The sequence below is a fragment of the Diplotaxodon limnothrissa genome, linkage group LG19 (genome assembly GCF_057381915.1).
Source record: "Diplotaxodon limnothrissa isolate DT_005_m linkage group LG19, D_limnothrissa_male_GT1.1, whole genome shotgun sequence".
Lineage (NCBI taxonomy): Eukaryota > Metazoa > Chordata > Actinopteri > Cichliformes > Cichlidae > Diplotaxodon > Diplotaxodon limnothrissa.
Window position 1 is genome coordinate 32235724 of NC_140614.1, and position 19768 is coordinate 32255491.

At 41.6% G+C, this 19768-nt stretch overlaps 1 protein-coding gene across 1 annotated transcript in view; it reads left to right on the forward strand.

Annotated features, from left to right (window-relative positions):
• The window catches only part of fsip1 (fibrous sheath interacting protein 1), a 38388-nt gene extending 19067 nt beyond the window's left edge, over positions 1–19321 (forward strand). The window contains exons 9-10 of the mRNA XM_085343202.1: positions 8394–8546; positions 17646–19321. Coding sequence (XP_085199328.1) covers positions 8394–8546; positions 17646–17750 — 258 coding nt within the window. The 3' untranslated portion in view covers positions 17751–19321. The remainder of the gene's footprint in view (positions 1–8393; positions 8547–17645) is intronic.
• The last annotated feature ends 447 nt before the right edge of the window (positions 19322–19768 follow it).

Genomic DNA, 19768 nt, shown 5'->3' on the forward strand with positions numbered 1-19768 from the left:
TATCTACAGGGATCCAAAGTACTGATGGGAAAACATGACCTCAGGAGGGGAAAAATGACAGCTTGGATACAAACAAATTTTGTATCTGGGACATTTTTAAGATTGTGATATACAAACCCTGACACTGTTTCTTAGGGTGCAGATTTGTGGCATAACTTTACAGAGGAGGGAGGAGTGGTTTCAAGAGGTAAAAATACGCCTCTGTGCGTGGCGAGTGGTGCAAAAACATGCACATTTGTTTGCATTACCTTGCTTCCCTGAGTGTCAGCTCCTAATGGGTATTATATACAGGCTGTGTATACCATACAGCTGTGTTGCAGAATCTCTGATTGAGAAATTGACACATGACTGCAGGTCATAGCTGGGTAAGAACGAGAAAGAAACAGGGAAAAGTGAAAACGCTCTTCTATAGCTACTGAACAGCTTGCTCCTGAGCTCTCACAGGGAGTGCTCGTGGCAAGGCATGCGGACAGGCCTTGGCAGGTAGCCTGGGTCCACGTGGCACAGCTTGAGCTCCTTCTATGCTTCAGATTTAAAAAAAAAAAAAGATTCAGTGTGAGTGAAAACAGAGAAACGCAGAGGAAAGAGAAGTGTGCTGTCCTGAACAACACCAGACATCTTTGCGTGAGTCAGCACGGCTGGCCTTCTTTTATCATCACAGCACGGCCCCTGTGCAGTGCATAGCCACAGGGCATTAACAAGTCAAACACAAGGCAAGGCAAGGCAAGTTTATTTGTATAGCACAATTCAACAACAAGGTGATTCAAAGTGCTTTACAGAGACATTAGAAACAAGAACAAATAAAAAGCATGATTTAAAATTGAATAAAACAAGCAAATAAACTAACTAACTAATTAACAAACAAACAAACAACAGTATATAAAATCAAAACAGATAAAATCAGAACAGTAGATAAAATCAGTAGTTAAATGTAAGTTTTGAAATTTAAGCTTAAAAGTGTGGATTTGGTGCTTTATTCAAATGCAGCTGAGAACAGGTGAGTCTTCAACCTGGATTTAAATAAACTGAGTGTTTCAGCTGATCTGAGGCTTTCTGGGAGTTTGTTCCAGATATAAGGAGCATAAAAGCTGAATGCAGCTTCTCCGTGTCTGGTTCTGACTCTGGGAACTGATAAAAGACCGGATCCAGATGACCTGAGGGATCTGGATGGTTCATACTGGGTCAGGAGGTCACTGATGTATTTTGGTCCTAAACCATTCAGAGCTTTATAGACCAGCATCAGAACTTTAAAGTCTATCCTCTGACGGACAGGCAGCCAGTGTAAGGACCTCAGAGCTGGACTGATGTGGTCCACTTTTTTGGTCTTAGTGAGGACTCGAGCAGCAGAGTTCTGAATGAGCTGTAGTTGTCTGACTGATTTTTTAGGTAGACCTGTAAAGATGCTGTTACAGTAATCAAGCCTACTAAAGATGAATGCATGGACTAGTTTTTCCAGGTCCTGTTGAGACATCAGATCTTTTATCCTTGATATATTCTTGAGGTGATAGTAAGCTGACTTTGTTATTGTCTTAATGTGTTTTTCTAAGTTTAGGTCTGCATCCATCACTACACCCAAATTTCTCGCCTGGTTTGTGGTTTTTAGATGTATAGATTGAAGTTCTCTGGTGACCTGTAATCGTTTTTCTTTGGCGCCAAAGACTATTACCTCAGTTTTGTTTTTGTTTAGCTGGAGAAAATTGTGGCACAACCAGTCATTGATTTCCTCAATGCATTTACCAAGAGCCTGTACAGGGCCTCGGTCTCCTGGTGACATTGTGATATATATTTGTGTGTCATCTGCATAGCTGTGATAGTTTATTTTGTTGTTGTTTATAATCTGTGCCAGTGGGAGCATGTAGATGTTAAACAGAAGGGGTCCCAAGATGGAACCTTGGGGAACTCCACATGTGATACTTGTCTGCTCAGATGTGAAGTTACCTATTGATACAAAGTATTTCCTGTTTTCTACGTATGTTTTGAACCAGTTTAGTACAGTTCCTGAAAGACACAAGGGGGGAGAATATTTTCCAATCAACAGGAATCAGTTTCTACAGCGTTACCAGGAGTCAAACTGAGCGGTCAGTAATCAACCTTCCAACAGAATCCCAAGTCATAGTGGAAAATATATTGGAGTTTTGTATGGGGCTTCTGTCAAACTGTGTTTTATTATAATGAAAAGTGTTTCTTGGATTTGGATGCGAATAACATTCTTTCAGAGTACTGAAGTCAACCACTAAGCACAGTCTGAAAAAAGCCCCGCAGCATATTGTAGATTTGAAACAAATAACTCAAGTTTTAAGGCTGGAAAGGACACCGATTATTGCAGGGCTATTGCAATTAACTGCAATCGATTGTTTAATAAACCGGTAGCTCAAAGTATAACAAAAGCAGGCTGTTTCCATTATATATGCAGCCTGTTTTCTTTAATGACCGAGTGACTTAATGTGACCAACAGGCACTTTTAATATAACAAAGACCCAGAGAATCAAGCCCAGTGAACCACTGCATGCTTGAACAAACTGCTGTTAGAAACGCTGGCCTGTGTTCACATCACATAATTGTTTTCCAAAGAAAAAACGTATTTTTCTTCTGTTTGCGTAACTCTTTGCAGTATATGTAGAAAAATATCCAGAAGTCGTCATTTTCCTGTGAACTTTGCTCGAGAGACCACACATCGTACCAATTAGTTTATTTGGCATGTGTGGTAGCTTTTATGATTTTACTTTTGACACTTCCTTGGATTTCCTGCCTCGGAGCATGTGTCACTGTTTAGCTTGTCTTGAAAGTGTGAACAAGGTCATCAAGCTGTCGCATTGGTTTTGGTCAGGCTTAAGACTCTCCTCCTTAATATCTATAACGTACTACGAAGGAAGCTGAAGTAACCGCTGGGCTGGTATGTGCTATTACTACGTAATAACATATGCTCGTCACTGTAGGCTGCAGCAGAGCACTGATGCGTGATGACGACCGAAATATTTGTTTTGTTTTCATGAGATGCATCTGAGAATGAGACCGGTCTGCCAATCTTACTGGCTCCCTTTGCTATTAAAGCTAATATGATTGACGTTATTTAATAAAATGCTGCTTTAATGGGAACATCAGTATGTAGCACATTCAGTATTTCTGAGTGTTGGGCATCCAAGATTTTTTTTGAATTAATTTGAAGCGAAGCTTTTGGCACAAAAAGCCCCCCGCTATTTTTCTTGTTTTGTCACTTTGGACAACAGCGGATCATCCATCAAACGCTGCAGCTGGTTCACACTCAAACACCGTGACAACGTCTGGATGGAATGTAATGCTTCTAATAGAGATCATAAAGCTGATCACGGGATATTAAAAATCAATTAGTGAACGTGAAAAGCACGCCTGGTTTGAGTTATCTGAAAGTCATACAAGCAGCATAACCGTAATAACCGTGGTTACGCTTCTTATTTTATACTCTGGCAAGAAAAAAAGTATGTGAACTGTTAGGTAAAACAAGGGCAGCTTCTCAGTCGACACGATATCATGCATGAATGACTGTTTTTCTTTTCTTTTTAATAACATTTATTTTGAATTCAAGATGTTTCAGTTTGTGACACCAGAGCAAAGTTCGAAGCAGTCAATTCACATTTCAGCGATTGGCAGACCTACTTTTCTGTATAAAGCTAATTATGTTTGACATGTTTTTCATGCTCAAACGAGACATATCCAGGTTTTTGAGGCCTCCCAGCAATTCTGTGACCCAGATAGGTGATGTGATTATTGGAGATCTAGTACATCCTGTCAAGTAGTTACTCCAAAAAGGACAATTACCACATTCACAACATACTTCATACCGTGTACATTATAACACACCATAATAGACCCATTTCTGTAATATACTCACATATCTATATTATTGCTAATATATATTGTAATATATCTATATCACTAAAGCACTTCTGGATGGATGCAAACTGCATTTCGTTGCCCTGTACCTGTGCATGTGCAATGACAATAAAGTTGAATTCTATTCTATTCTATTCTATTCTATTTCTTTGTGTTGTTCAGATAAACACTACCTCACTCGCTCTTCCCTGTTCTTTTTGGAAGTCACTCTCAGTCACATACTGAGTTAAAGCTATCAAGCATTTAAGAAGAAGACGCACAAATGCGGCACAAAACAGTAGAGCAATAGCTGGAGTATGCTAAGGTCAATGCACAAATCCTTCATTCTCTTCCAAGAGGTGATTACTACCGTTTAACTGGCACAAGAGCAAATGGTAATTTACTGTTAATGCTTGCCAATGTCCTGCAAAATGAACTAAACTTGTTGTGCTCATTTATCATAAGTGCCTAATCTATTATATTTTTAGAAACATTGCTGGAAAAGTAAGGCAATTAATAGACTGTAATCCACTGACTCTTTGATGGAACACACATGAACCACATGTCAGCTTATTGCACACATTTTTCACATGTTCCTCATCAAAGCAACAATATACAGAGGTCAGTAAAGGTACTGTAAGGAATTTTTTGAGGTTGTTTAATAGAAAAAAGGTATCAAATACTCAGAAATATCCATTCATTAGTGTGTGATTACATTTTCCAACTAAGAGCGGACGAGATGGTCATTGCCTCTGCGCCTAATCGTGTTTTATGTATGTGGTTACATATATTGTACGCTTTGTAATCAAAATCACAAATGGCTCTTTTAAAATATATCTGTCCATTTAACATTTGTACACGTAAGATATTGTCATCTCTTTCTCATTATGTCTTTCTCCTCCACCAGTGCTCTACTCCCTCGTTTCCATCTCATCCTCGTCCTCTTCACATTCAGCGTCATCTTCTGAACTGAAATCAGGGCTGTGACACACAGAGTCGGGGATAAACATGCTTATTTATTCCTGATATTGTTGCAGTTAATTATTGTCAGCTGTTCGCCTCCAGACAGCTAAACAACAGCAGCTGGTTATAAGCTAATATCGTGCCAACTAATGTTAGGCTCAAGTATCCTAAAAATCCCACTTCCCACTTCGCACATCATATGAAAGTTTAAAGAAGTTACCTAACGCCAACTAACAGCAGGTAACAGTTGCAAAAAAGTTTAGGATATCTTCAACAACTCATCTCATTATTGCTGCCATTGGACAGAAGTGAGCTTGAATATTTACAGTCTCTTCCAGAGGAAATACAGGTGGACACCCAGCATATTGACAGCTGAGGTACACGGCTCAGTGATGGGTTGTACTCACTACAAATAAATGGTGGACAGAGTTGTTTGTCCTATAGTGGTCACTATAGTTAGGTTCATGCACTTAGGGGGAAACAGGATGGGAAAGAAAACAGAATTCAGTTGACTGCAATCTGCAACCTACTGACATCTAGTGGTGAGATTTTACACACTGGAACTTTAAAGTTTCCAGCAATATAAAAACTATTTTACTTGGCACTTCATTTTTTAGAATTACAACTGATGCTGTATGTCCAGATGGACCATGCGCGACCAACTCACGCTCATATTAATCAATATAATGAACCCTTACTGTAATTTCAGCATATGTATTATGAACAGAACATACAGTTAACACGAGGGGGAAATAAGCTACAGGTCCTAGAGCTGTTTTGATATCAAGGAACTGGAGTTTTTATTAACACTTAGTATTATTAATACTCACAGTGTGAAACAAACTACGTAAACATCCTAAATTATCTTCTATCATCTGTTTTCTGTTAGCTGTTACCATGAGAGAAGATCCTTGACCAATGGACAGATTAGAAGAGTTTAAAAGATAATCTTTTGTGTGGAGATGCCCATCCTATCTGTCAGAAGGTGAGAGGTAAAGTACACCCTAGACAGGTAACCAGCTCATCACAGGGACAACACAAGACAATGAGACACTCGTCATTCACGTCACATTCACACCTATAGCCATTTTAGATTACCAGCTGCCTTAAACATGTCTTTGGACTGCGGGAGAACAAGCAAGCTTCTCTCATAAAGGACACAGCAGATCAGGAGGTTCCACAAAACAGAACCTTCGTGCTGTGCCTTGAATACAAAGTAAGTATTTTATAGGGTGTTAATTTAGTCAGAGGGTGTTGGTTAAGTTTGAAAATCTGTAGCAAGTCACTTGAACTGGCCAGTAATGGCTTATTTTATTGTTAAACTTTCGCAGACAGTTTTGAAGTTTGCAGCCTGTATGGCAGCTGTGCCCTGCATGTTTGCAGTCCTATAGTAAAAAGTAGGACAGCTGTCGTTTCCAAATTAAATAAACTGTTTCTCCCAAAGATTTGGGCTTTTTTTAGCAACATGCATTTAGTGGTGTGATGATGAGGGTAAAGCTAGACTTTAATTTTTATTTTTCCTGGTTGGAATGCTGTATCTCTCACTCTGGTGCGTGACAGGAGTCTGATCCCATCGTGGTCCTCGCTTTTGTAGTCTAGGATGACTGAGTCTGAACCGAAGGGCTCTAGTGACAACCACTTAAAAGAGACTTCAGATAGAAGCTGTCATTATTTCCTTATAAGGACACAGAGGGCACGGCTAGGTGAGGCCACACACACTTTGGAACATTCAGGAGATATTCGCTTTTGCCAAGTCTTGAGTATTAAAGTGCAGTCATATCACTAATTTCCAAAAAATCTGTGTAAATGCAATGCACAATATTAGCTGAATAGGCATGTCTGTTTGGCTTATTGACAAGGGAAGAGGCATTAATTCAGCTTTAGCGAGCACCCCCTCCTACCCCGGCTTAAACTAAGATTACATCCCACCATAAATGTGTCATAACAGATTTAGTAGCTCAGTGTTTAAGTTCATAATTTCTTCTGGGCCTCCCTGTCTTCACCAACCTACTATTTCGGTGTATGCGAGTCCCTATTGAGATGTCAACAATTTTATGAAATGTCCATCAATTTCAACGTTATTAGATCATACACACGCCCGCCTGCCATCCGGACTAACCGAGAGATTTTAACCACACGGCGCTGGACGAACACTGCAAAACAGTCGTGCGGTTGGCAACGTCCACACAGACCCAACAATTTTTGTTTTAAACCTAGCTGCATGCTTTTATGGAGAAGCTGTTTATTTTTAGAGGTTAAAACGCGACTCTAGCGGAGGTCACGTACCGGACAGTGTCTACAGCATTTTTCATGTTTGCATTATTACTTATGAAGGCGTAAGATAAGATAAGATAAGATAAGATAAAACTTTATTAATCCCTCGGGTGGGTTCCTCTGGGAAATTCGACTTCCAAAAAAAGCACAGCAACGACCGAAGTTACAGTTACAGAATTGTTATATATATATATATATATACACACACACACACACACACACACACACACACACACACACACACACACATACACATATATATAAATACAGAGACAAATATAAATAAAATATACAAAGGGGATAAATAGAATAAATAGGAATAAAAAATAAAAATACAAGTGAATTGCACATTTCAAGTATTGAGTCTATTGCACTGTTGACTATTTACAAAAAGTATTGCACAAGGTATTGTACAGTGAGGTGCAGAGGCACTACAGCTTAGTTGTTCCCCCCTCCTTTGTCCTCCTGTTTCCCCTCCCTCTCCCCTCCAGAGAGGAGTTAAACAGTCTGATGGCGTGTGGGACAAAGGAGTTTTTAAGTCTGTTAGTTCTTGTCTTGGGGAGAAGCAACCTGTCACTGAACAGACTCTTCTGGTTGTTTATGGCCGTGTGCAGAGGATGCCCAGCATTGTCCATAATGTCCATCAGTTTCTTTAATGTCCTTTTCTCTGCCACTGTCACCAGAGTGTCCAGCTTCATGCCGACCACAGAGCTAGCCTTCCTGATCAGTTTCTCCAGCGGGCAGGGTCTCTTTTCTTTTTCTTTTTTTAAGTGCCAACTGTTTTTCAAATACTGATGCTGATGTAGGATGACAGACTTATGATTTACAAAGAATCTGACATATATTCAGTGGCTTTAAAGAGGCTCTCTTTCGGTCTCTGTGCACGATACAAAGAGAATGGCGCACGCTTTGGTCGGGAAAGACAGACCTCCCACTTATCAGCTACCTGTTGATAATCCTCCAAGCGTGACTCCTATTTCCTCCTGACCCATTTTCAGGGTTTGTTTTGGATGAGAGTGGGGTTCATGTATCAGTGCACGTGGATGCCACAAACGGGTGATTTATGTTTGACCCCTGTTTGGACTTTTTCAGGTCTTTGTAATGAGTTCCGGGTTTTACTCCTCGTCTGTAGGAGTATGGAAAGCTTTCACAGGAATTAATTGTGGTGAACTGCTATGTGCTTTTATCACCATTTAAATGCTTCCAAGTGACAGCCAGAAGCCACGAGCACAACTCTAGGAGAGCACCCACGGGAGATGAGGTGTTTCTTCCCCCCGTGAGAACCTCTCGTGTCTGTTGTGTATCAGGGCCTTGGCTCGGAGGTTAGTTGGAAGTGCGATGGGGACCCGCAGCCAGGAGAGAAGGTCCTGCAGGATATAAAGGAGAGGAGAGGGCAGGAGAGGCGGCTCCAAGAGATCCAACGGCAGCTGGAGCTCCTGGGTCAAAGCCAAGAGATGACTGTGAGTTCAAAGCAGCTACACACTCACGAGAAAACACATGCTCATGCGCACCCAAATACTTGCATACACACAATATGACTGTGTTGTGTGCATTATAATGCTCCACAGCGCTCATCTGTAGACACGTGTGTAACAAATTATTACAAGCATACAGCTCATTCTCCGTCATTCTTAGAGTGAGAAGATGAAATCACATGCAACATTCGTGTCTCTGCAGACCCATAATTTTTCCTCTTTTTCCCTCATTTCACTTCTCTCTCTTTTCAGTTTACAGTCTCATGTCTGGTTTATACCGATGAGCTAAAGTTCGCCCTCTGCTTCTCTTGATGCATGGTTTTGATCAGAAGGCCAGGATGGTCATTTTCTCCACTGATAGCCTTTTTGTCCTCCTCCACGTTTAATTGCTTTCTCGCGATCTTTGCCAAGATTCAGTGTCTTTGCTCCACAGTGTTCCCTAGAAACCATTGAGCACCGTCTGATCTTAGGAGTCTGCAGAGTTACAACCAGAGGACTGTCACTAAAGGCACAATGCAAGAATGTTCCAAGAACAAAGGTGGACGGGCCTGATTTCTGTTCTCTCTGGCTCTTATGACTTTAAATTTTCTGTTAGATAAAAGGAAAACATCAGGGTTACCTTGGTGTTCATCTGAACAACAGACTGGACTGGACTCATAACTCAGACGCCCTCTACAGGAAAGGGCAGAGCAGGCTGTACCTGCTGCGGAGACTCAGGTCGTTTGGGGTGGAGGGCCCACTCCTGAAGACCTTCTATGACTCTGTGGTGGCTTCTGCTATCTTTTATGGTGTGGTCTGCTGGGGCGGCAGCATCTCTGCTGGGGACAGGAAGAGACTGAACAGGGTGATCCGAAGGGCCAGCTCTGTTCTAGGATGCCCTCTGGACCCAGTGGAGGTGGTGAGTGACAGGAGAATGGTGGCTAAGCTGTCATCCCTGATGGACAACATCTCCCACCCCATGCAGCAGACTGTGACAGCACTGAGCAGCTCCTTCAGTGGGAGACTGCGGCACCCACGGTGTGGGACGGAGAGATTTCGCAGGTCTTTCCTCCCCACTGCTGTCAGACTCCACAACAAAGACTTTAACTGAACAAACACACACATCCATACATATGCAATAATACTAAGTGCAATAATCTTTTCTGGCATCGTTGTATTTTTACTCAGTTTTATATAGTATTTGTATTTGTATTCTATTTTTATCTTATTGTATATTTATTTTATTTTATTCTACTGTATATAGTATATTATTTTATTCTATTCTGTACAGTTGTGTACTGTATTTATTCTTATTGTATTCTAATTTTTGCGTCATAACTTTTGCACTGTCCACTTCCTGCTGTGACAAAACAAATTTCCCACGTGTGGGACTAATAAAGGTTATCTTATCTTATCTTATCTTAATACATTTATTTGTTAGACTTTGTTGGTGTTAAAAGGGAAGCTCCTGCTGCTGTTTATGGAATTCTTTTCATCAGTTCTCACACTGATGAATCACAGCGTGATGTATATTCAGTATGCCTAATTCAAACATAAAAGATGGGCATTTCTCTGACAAATAGTGAGGTAATAAAACCACCGAGCGGCAGCCACACCCTTACATCACACGGCATCACGCCATGCAACTGAGGCCTATTCCTGGCCTAATTAAGGAGAGACAAGTGGAATTTTGTTGCTAATTAAGCCGAGCTCCATTCGAGGAAAACCGTTCTTTCATCGTGATTCCAAAACATCAAACCCACCAGTCCCTTAACTACTGGTGCTGCAACACACTCTTTGCGTTTGACCATGTGTCACTGCATTTTTATATAGTGTGACTAAATGAGTGAACCCAGCGAGTGACTTCAATGTAAACAGCAGCCTCACAGTGTATATATTTTTAGTGCCACGGGCCTTGTTTTGTGGCTAGAAAAAGATTTATTTGTACAGATTTTGTCTGGGAGGGCATACTTAACCAGTCTCACACAGCTGCAGTATACTCATAAAGTTGATTTGTATAACATACATAACTCAGAGACTCTCACAAGACTTTTGGGCCTCCACGTTGGGTGACAGCCGTCCCCAGAGGGATAATGTTATGCATATATCCCAAGATCCCATTCTTGTGAAGACAGAATGCCGTGAATGCCTTCGGGACAAATATTCACTTGAGCACTGTAATGATTTCAATAGATCTGTGTGTAAGCCATAGAACCAAAGGCTGTATTTCCAGTTACACCGACTGTCTGCTAGCTATGCAGTGTTTCTGTGTAGTTTTCTATTGGATTAAAAGTGTGATAAGAAGAAATTTATCCATCCATACATCCATCTGTTTTCTTCTGCTTATCCAATTCAGGGTTGTGGGTGAGACTGGAGTCTAAACCAGCAGCCATACATCCTGGACAGGTGGCCAATTTCTCACAGGGCCAGCACAGAAACAGACAACCATTTACATTTATAGCAAAGGAATCACCAGTTAACCTAAACCCTCTAACCTCAACTAACCTCTTCCTCTAACCTGGGGAGAGCCCACACAGACACGGGGAGAGCATGCAATCCAAACAGAAAGGCTTTGACCTTCTTGCTGTGAGGCAACCACTACGCTTCTTACCTTGTTGGTGCAAAAATATTATTTTATGCCTGTCGAACTGTGTTATCTTTGGCATTTTTCATAGACTCGACTAAGGAAAGGAGAACAAATAATATGCTTTTGCAACAGGTTGCTAGTAACAAAGTGCCTAAAGATACAAATGGGTTTCTCTGTTATGTGGTTCATCCCTTGGGTCGAGTGCCTTTTTTATGCTTGAGTGATTCATATGTCAGTGTTAAGTGGCTTAAAAAACATGTATGTAAAAAAAGTAAAATGGTACAAGGACTGGACTGAAAATGAGAGAAGAAAAGAAAAACTTCAGAGAGTCTGGTGAACCACTGCTTAAGAGCACTTTTAAAAAAAATTCCTTGTCATGGTCCTGGGCCATGTGGGCCCAGTATTCTTAGTTTCTTGTATTTTTGTATTTCGTTCCTTATTTAGGTCATGTTTCCTGAGTTGTCCTGTTATGTTGTTCCTTATTTGACTTCCCCTTGTGACTTTTATCCCCTGTGTGCCCCTCTATGTATCTGTGAGCCCTCATCTCCCCTCCTTGTGTTTCATTCCATGTTTCCCCAGCCCACTATGCCCGTGCTCTCTCTCTCCTCCTGTTTGCACCTCTGTGTACTTCCTGTTTTACTTTGACAGTCTCCCGTCAGTGTTGTTTACTCCTGCCTTGTCTTGTTATGTTTATATGTGTCAGCTGTGTTCCCATGTGTGGCCACTTCCCCTGATCATCCCTCTTGTGTATTTAGTCTCTGTGTTTCATGTAGTCTGTGTCGCGTCGTCTGTGTTTCCGTATCTCCAGCCATAGCTTTTCCTTAGTTTATGTCCAGTTTAGGTTTCTGTTTGAACTATTACTCTTATGCTGCCCGCACTCTGTTTTGTTCCTTTCATCAGCCAGAATAAAAGGCTCGCTTTTGTTTAACTCCACTCCTGCATCCTCGCTTGTGTTCGCTCCTGGGTCCACCACACACATTTCCGCACGGTCTGCCTCCGCAGACCGTGACATTCCTGTTATTGAGTTTGACCAAATTCAAGTGTGTGATTAAAGGAGAAGTTAGGAAGGTGAAGTATTAGGTTTTTCGTAGCTATTTATTTAAACATGCTTGAAATACGGTAAAACAAAGATATCTTAAAATAGCAGATTTGACGAGGTTAACAAGCCTATTTTTCTGAAGAAACTGTGTGATGCTCGACAGTTGATCTGGTGCTCGTTTTCCTGCAGCCTGTTTTTGCTGCCTTCCTAAATCTACAGCAAAAGGAAGGACAATCTCAGCATTTACTGTAAAACAGGATAGTTCCAGCCCAACGGTCTTGTTTTAATCAGGCCAACACTATCAGTCATACTTCCTCACTTACAGCAGTTTGTTATTACCTCATTATTTCTAGCATTTATCGGAACAGCAGTCTAGGTTAAAAAAATTTTTATAAATTGACTTATCTGGATCTGAATCTCAAAATCAATTATCTGTCTCTATGCATGCTTCACCACTTTCCTCGCTTCACTGCATCCACAGCTGATGGCTGTTAGCTGCTAGCTTATCTCCCTCATCGGCTCTGCTTTGTCACCGTATGATCTTTGGAAAGGGCTCAATTTGAGAAAAGTCTCTTCCCCACTGGTCTCAGGTTTTTCAGTGTCACTATGATCTCTCCTATCTCCTGTACATGCTCTATAACTCAACTTCAAATATACAAATTCAAATTTAGGAGGTGACACCGCTTTTGGATATATTTGCGGAAACAGCTCCTAAGCTTCAAGCCTCGGGACAGACCATGGCAGACGCTGTTTGAAATATGGATGCAATATAGGTTTAATGACACGGGGCACGTCTGAGCCTGCCTAGCCTCCTAAATATTGAAGTTATGATTGGTGATTAAGTAATTTTGAACTTTTACAACATGTGTCATTTGGGAGGATATGTAATATGTTAGCAAGCTCAGAAACTGAAAGATACTTTTAGCAGCAGCTCTCATGTGCACAGAGATGTTTGTCCCACATTAAACATAGGAACATTGTCTAGCTAGCGTTAGCCGTCTCAGGCAGTCAGCACTCCTGACCGCTGCACTTTAACCTGTGATTCAAACTATGGAAGTATACAGTAAAGAAAAGCCAGAGTCTTTTTTTCCCAATTACACAGTGTCATTGTTAAGTATGCAATCCAAAGCTCTCAACTTTAAATCTGTCAGATTTGAACCTTTTGCTGCTGCAACCTCTTCTGCTTCTGTTCAGGCTCTGCAAAGGAGACTAGGATGAACAAAACAATTGACACATGGCTCTTAGAGTTAAAACCAAAGACTATTTTATGTTGATATAGCTGTTAGAGTTGAAGCAGAGGCTCTTTGGGTATTTAGGAGAGTTACTATGCATTTAAAAAAAATGTTAAAATATATATTATCTGCTATTTGACATGACATATAATGTTGGTGCTATGCTACTGTATAGCAGAATGGGAGTGCAATAATTAAGTTATTGCACTCCCATTCATTCTAAGTTCTTCTTTCTCCCGGAGGAGTAACGTCTGGGTCTGTGGACTATAGAGCTCAGGTATGCAACTGAAGTCGGTGACCCTGAAAGCTGAGCGGCCCACACTTGTGCTCAAACCTGGTCTTGCATCCTGTGTGTACGAAGCGCAGGATGAGCTGTGGTAGAGGTGGTAGTCCTCTGCAGAATGTAGCTGGAGGGCTCCACATCTCTGTCTTTGCCAGATTTATCTCCCTGTGGAAAGCTGATCATGCTCTGAGAGTGGCGGAGAGTTCTGATCTTTCAGGTCAAGAAGTTCACTCGCCTTGCCATTGTTTGCTGGTGGAAGAACTGGATTCACTTTAAAATAAAAACTATTTAATGACCCCGGTGACAATAAAACAGAAACTGTCAAAGGCCTGTAACTTGACAAACTCAAGATTTTCCACTTCCACCTTGGATTTCACATGTTTATTACAGAGAATCATGGTTGGGATTGCCAGCTTAAGGCTTTGCAGCATACACAGCTCTTCTCTTCACTGTAGATTGCGTATGTGAGATGCTTGTATGTACGCGACCCAAAGCCACCCAGAAACAAAGTTTTTATCTATTCCTGCTTACTCATTCACTTCCCTTCAGAATCGCTCTGATAGTGAATTCTGCGTTCATGAGCTGTCATGTAAGCCCAGCATTGTTGTTCCTGTCTCACTGATAACCCAGTGGAACAAGGAGATGCTCCCTGGAAGCACCTTAATCAATTTTATCAAACATTTTCTTTGGAAAGCTTTCCTGTAATCCCAGCAGTTTTCTGTGCTGTTTACCAAAATTCATGTGTTCCCTGCTGCTAGGAAACCGAAACCTTCCACCAAGAAGAAATGAAGGACCTTTTTTTTTTTTGCCTGTCCCATTTGGTTCATTAGCCGTCAGAATTGTTGTCTGAAGACCAACAAGGATACCCAATGGATTTATTTTGCCAAATGGATCATCGTGGCATTGCCGTATTGGTCCATTTGATCGACCTTTGTTTTTATTATTTATTTTATTTTATTTTCAGATGTTACAGACGGGACAGACATGAGTGAGGGATAGGAAAGGGAGAGAGAAAGATGAAGGAAAAGAAAAACAGAAGGGGAGAGGGACAGTGAGAAGGGGGGGGGGGGGGGGGGGAGAATCTCCTGGATCAGCTGTTGAGAGAAAAAGAAGAGAAACAAGCAAAAAAAACCAAAGCAACATATTAAACACAACACCATCACATTAATCGAGCTAAGTGTAAACAGCAGTAAATACTAAATATTCAATGTTGTTGTGCAGCACGCAGGACCGACAGCGCACAATGTGCTTTGAATTAGCAGCCAAGAAAGGTGTAATTTAAGTCTACGAACAGTGAACACCCGTGTGAAGGACCTTAAATGGCTGTGTGGCAGCACGAAAGCACATATCAGTCACCCACAGACACCCCTGGCCTCCTCAAGTACCGAGGTCATCGGAGGTCAACCACTTTTAAAGAGTTGTAGCATTTTGTCAAAGCAGTAGAAAGAACATTCTTTCTTCCTTCTTTCCTTTCCTCTCCTCTCTGTTGGAAAGTCTAACCTGTTCCCATCTCCAAGACGGCTGGTATCAGTTAGAGGCATTTCAGACCATTAAGACTCCAGCCAGTGGGGCACTTTTTATTGCCCCATTCATGTACACAGAAAATAATGACAAGCCTCTAATTGACTTGTAATTTTTTTCTTCTGCCATTTGTCTCAAGTTGCAGGAATTACTCACTTACGTTCAGAAAAATGTACGTCTCCTTTCCTTAACAAACTTTTTCTGTGGCCGAGGTGTCAGTTGTTACATAAGAATATATATAAAGAATAGCTAAGCGGCTGTAGAATGGATAGACATTTATTTAAACTCTATATTTTTGTGCATACTCTATATTTATTTACGTTTTTTGTTTGTTTGTTTTTTTCGAACTTGCTCTTTTATTGTTTCATTTGCGCCATGTAGAAGCAGAGGTCAAGTCCACAGCTACATGAATGTTGAAGGGTCAAGATAATGAACCGCTCCAGGGGGGCACTGTGGGGCGTTTGTGTCTGTGGTGCCTGTGTGCTCCTGTCTATTGGTAAATGATGACATGTCTGGATAATTGTGAGGGTAAAGATGAATAACACCACCCAACCTGCAATGACCTAAAGGGTATGATTACATTCTGGAGGACTTTGAACATGGACGGGATTGTGTGGTAATGTCTTGTCAGCCCACTGACAATGGGGTGGAGCGTTTCAGTGGGTGGTCAGGTCAGCATATGACCGGTGAATGGTACTAGCTAAAGGGGGTAGATGAGACACGGGAATTACTCTGTGCGGTGTGAGGAAGAGGTGAAAAGAATTGCATTGCTTAATATCTTCTTAGGTGACTGTTGTTGCTTTTGGTTTCTAAAATCTATTGTTTTGGACGTCAGTCAGGCATTATGACCACCTGTATAATGTTGTGCTTGTCCCCCTTTTGCTGCCAAAACAGCCCTGACCTGTCGAGGCATGGACTGCACTAGACCCCTGAAGGTGTGCTGTGGTATCTGGCACCAAGATGTTAGCACTTTAAGTCCTGTAAGTTGCAAGGTGGGGTCTCCATTGATTGCGCTTCTTATACCAGCCCATCACACGGATGCTCAATTGGATTGAGATTTGGGGAATTTGGAGGCCAAATCAACACCATAGACTCATTGTTGTGCACCCTGTGGCAGGGTGTATGATCCTGCTGAAAGAGGCCACAGCTATCAGGGTTTCCATGAAAGTGTGTACATGGTCTGCTTAGGTAGGTAGTCCGTGTTAAAGTAACATCTAGATGGACTTTGTCCAAAGCATTGGGGGTTTTGGCAGTCGTAATGTGTCTGGGACTCTTTCTATCAGAGCCTGTATTACATTTTTGGCAATGTGAGCACCTTATGCCTTCATCAGTGAGCCTTGGCCACCCATGACACTACGGTTCCTTCCTCGGACCACCCTACAAAGAGCTGCAGTTTTGGAGATGCCGTCTAACCATCACAATTTAGTCCATGTTAAAGTCATTCAAATCCTCACACTTGCCCATTTTTCTGCTTCTAGCACACTAACTTTGAGGACAACATGTTCACTTACTCCCTAAAATGTCAGTGTTGTATTGTTTTGCTGATCAAAAGTAGGAGGGGGAAAGATCAGTTAATACTAACTAAAGACTGTGATTGAGATTAGGGACAGAATATCTGGATCGCATCCTTACTTCAAGGCCAGGGACATTCATTTCACTTAGGGCTGACAGCTAAAAACACGAGCGCAGAGAGAATGATGACAGCGATTTCTGTTCAACTCAGAGATTTAACGTTGTCACGGAAGGTAATGAGTCGATAATATTGGAACAAATTGACTGTTGAGTTGCAGCTGTTTAAACAAAGTGCAGAGTCCTTACACCGTGAACTTGCGCTTGTCTATGAGCACACGTGCGTAGGTAAATTAGTTACGGTCGCCAGGAATTCAGACTTTGCATATAGCGCCAAATGACGCGTCATTCCCAGGAATAGATTTTGATGTTTATTTAACTTTCAAGCCCTTTTCCTCATAACCTAGTTTTCTTTCATCCTTGAACTCACTCGCTGTCCCAGGCTGCCTGTGAGGAGTCTGGCTTATGCGTAGAAAAACAAAACTAGCATCCAAGTGGAAGTGTTTTTCCCACACACCTTCCAACAAAGCAGAGCGGTGCAGTACATCATTATGAAGTGCCACTGTTGTGTGAGGTCATGTATTAATACAGCACTTTGTCTGGACTTGTCAGAAACTAAGCTTTAGACCCAGTAAAATTTGTTTGGAAGAAATGCAGGAATGATGTCAGCAGTTGGTCACTTTTTATAATATTCGGCAGACGTGACCTGGAAACAGTTACATATCTACACATCCGCACCGTAGGCCTGCATGTGGAACGAATCTGCAAATACACACATATTGTTGTGTCTGTTTAATTGATTTTGAAACTCTAAATTCACACAAGCATCACTGAAATCTTACATCAGTTGGTGGGTTTTGTTTTTTTTTTGCAGAATGAGTCTCCGGACCTGACGGACGAACAGTTACTTTGCCTGATGGATGGATGTGAGCTGGCAAAAAGTTGGAGCCAGGACCTTGAAATGAATGACTCAACATAAAGACCTGAAAAAATGATTTGACTGCTACCAGACGGGATCATTTCTGGGACTTATTAATGATTTTATGTGGTTAGACTTTGGCATTAGATCTCTGATGATAGAACAGTCTCTTCATTTATAGACTTACAAAATTAAAGCTACCTAGGGGAAGTCGTGTGCGCTTGTTTGTGATATTAAGACATCCCTGGCCTGTGAGGATGAGGACGCTGGGCTTCTGGGGTGTCTTGAAATGACACTTCTAAGGTTTGGGCTTGTTGCAGCAGAACACATGGATGCTTGATGGGATTAAGTGCAGGGAGTTTGAAGATCGGGTCAATGCCTTGGGCTCTTGGTCATATTCCTTGATGTGTTCTCGAGCATTGTTTTGCATTGTTGCAGGGTGCACTGTCCTGCTGGCTCAAGGTGGTGCCGACCATCAGTGCAAGTTTCCACGAAAAGTGGGATACCTTTCATGGAAAATCCAGAGATTTTAAATGTTGTCTTGTAATGAAGTCTTCAATGATATCCACATCTCCTGTCCATTGTTTTAATATTGCAGCTGATCAGTGTATAGCAGCATAAACTGATGGATATTTTATATTCAATGTGTTAAAAGTGGAAAAATTATAGTCATCAAATTTGGTTACTTTAGGATGGGAACTGTTTTGTTTTTTTTTGTTTGGGTTTTTTTAATCCTAATTGGTCTGCATGTTTTGAACATGTAGCTCGATTATAACACTGCTTCTATTTGTGTTTATATGTCTGCATGAGGAAACAGAGCAGCAGGGCCATGCTTTCTATTAACCAAAGTATCATAGATCAGAACAGAAAATTGCTGTCATTAAATCTAATAACCGGGTGCTGTAGCCGCAGAATGTTCTAATGCACACATAAACATCAGCTTATAGCAGCGTGTCTGTGGGGGTGAACTCTGAGCGCTGCCGTGCATTAAAGCTTTTTCCGACAAAATATAGAACGTCTGTGTTAGTAATGTGTGGTCAGACATCCAGCGTTGCTGCTAATGAGAAGGGAGGATGTGTGCTCTACGGTGGTGATAGTCGGCTGTAGCTCAGCTCCAAGCATTCCGCTCATTCCTGGCTCTGTAGGTGATCTCCTCCAGAGCGGATGGGTTAGCGAGATCCTCTGAAATGGGACCCTGTGTGACCTCTTTCGAGCTCAGTTGTCATTTACATAAGTGGTTCACCCTGACAAAAGATTGGCAGCTTTAAGAATGACGAGTTTTGGTTTGTTTGAGAGACCTCTGGAAGCCCTTGACGTTGTTCCTTTTTTGCTCCGTGCATGCAAAATCTTAGGAGCTAATCCACACCCGGTTCAACCTCAGCCCAGAGGCCCTGCCTTTTTACTCCCCTTGCACTGGACACCTATAGGCCTGTTCATCTCACTCTTCACCTTACCCCCGCATTCTGACCTCGTCTAAACGGCAGGAATTATCTCACATTCCTCTACACTGGAATCAGCCAGGTGAACCTCCAAGGACACTTTCCAAACACGGTGAACTCTGCGTCACTGTTTTCTTTTCTAACTGATGGGACTAGATTAAAACTGTCTATTTTAAACTTTTATTTGTCATACATGTGCAACTCATGTCATTAATCACAGCATATGTAGCGTATTTGTCTCCTGTACACAAATAATGTGTGCGTAACTGAAACAGTATATTTTCAGAAGAGTAAGATAAACTGCTCATTTAGGGTAATGGAAAAACACTGAGCTCATTATGGCAAGAATGAGGTCAGTGCTAATGTAAAGAGACCTGCGGCACACTGAGAAAGTCTGGGTTTTCTGGCGGGACCCTCACTGGCGCACATTCCAGCTCTTTCTGACCCCAAGAAAGATTTAAATTAGCAGTCATATTTCAGTTTGCAGTTATATACTGCTGCGGTGTCTTACAGCACAGCAGCTAGCAAGCTATAGAGCTGGTCTGTGGATAGGAAGTCATCTTGACTTTTGACAGGTTATATTTAGATGTTTTTTATGAAAAGTATGGAATTTCATTGCAAGTTCTTAATGGCAAAAGT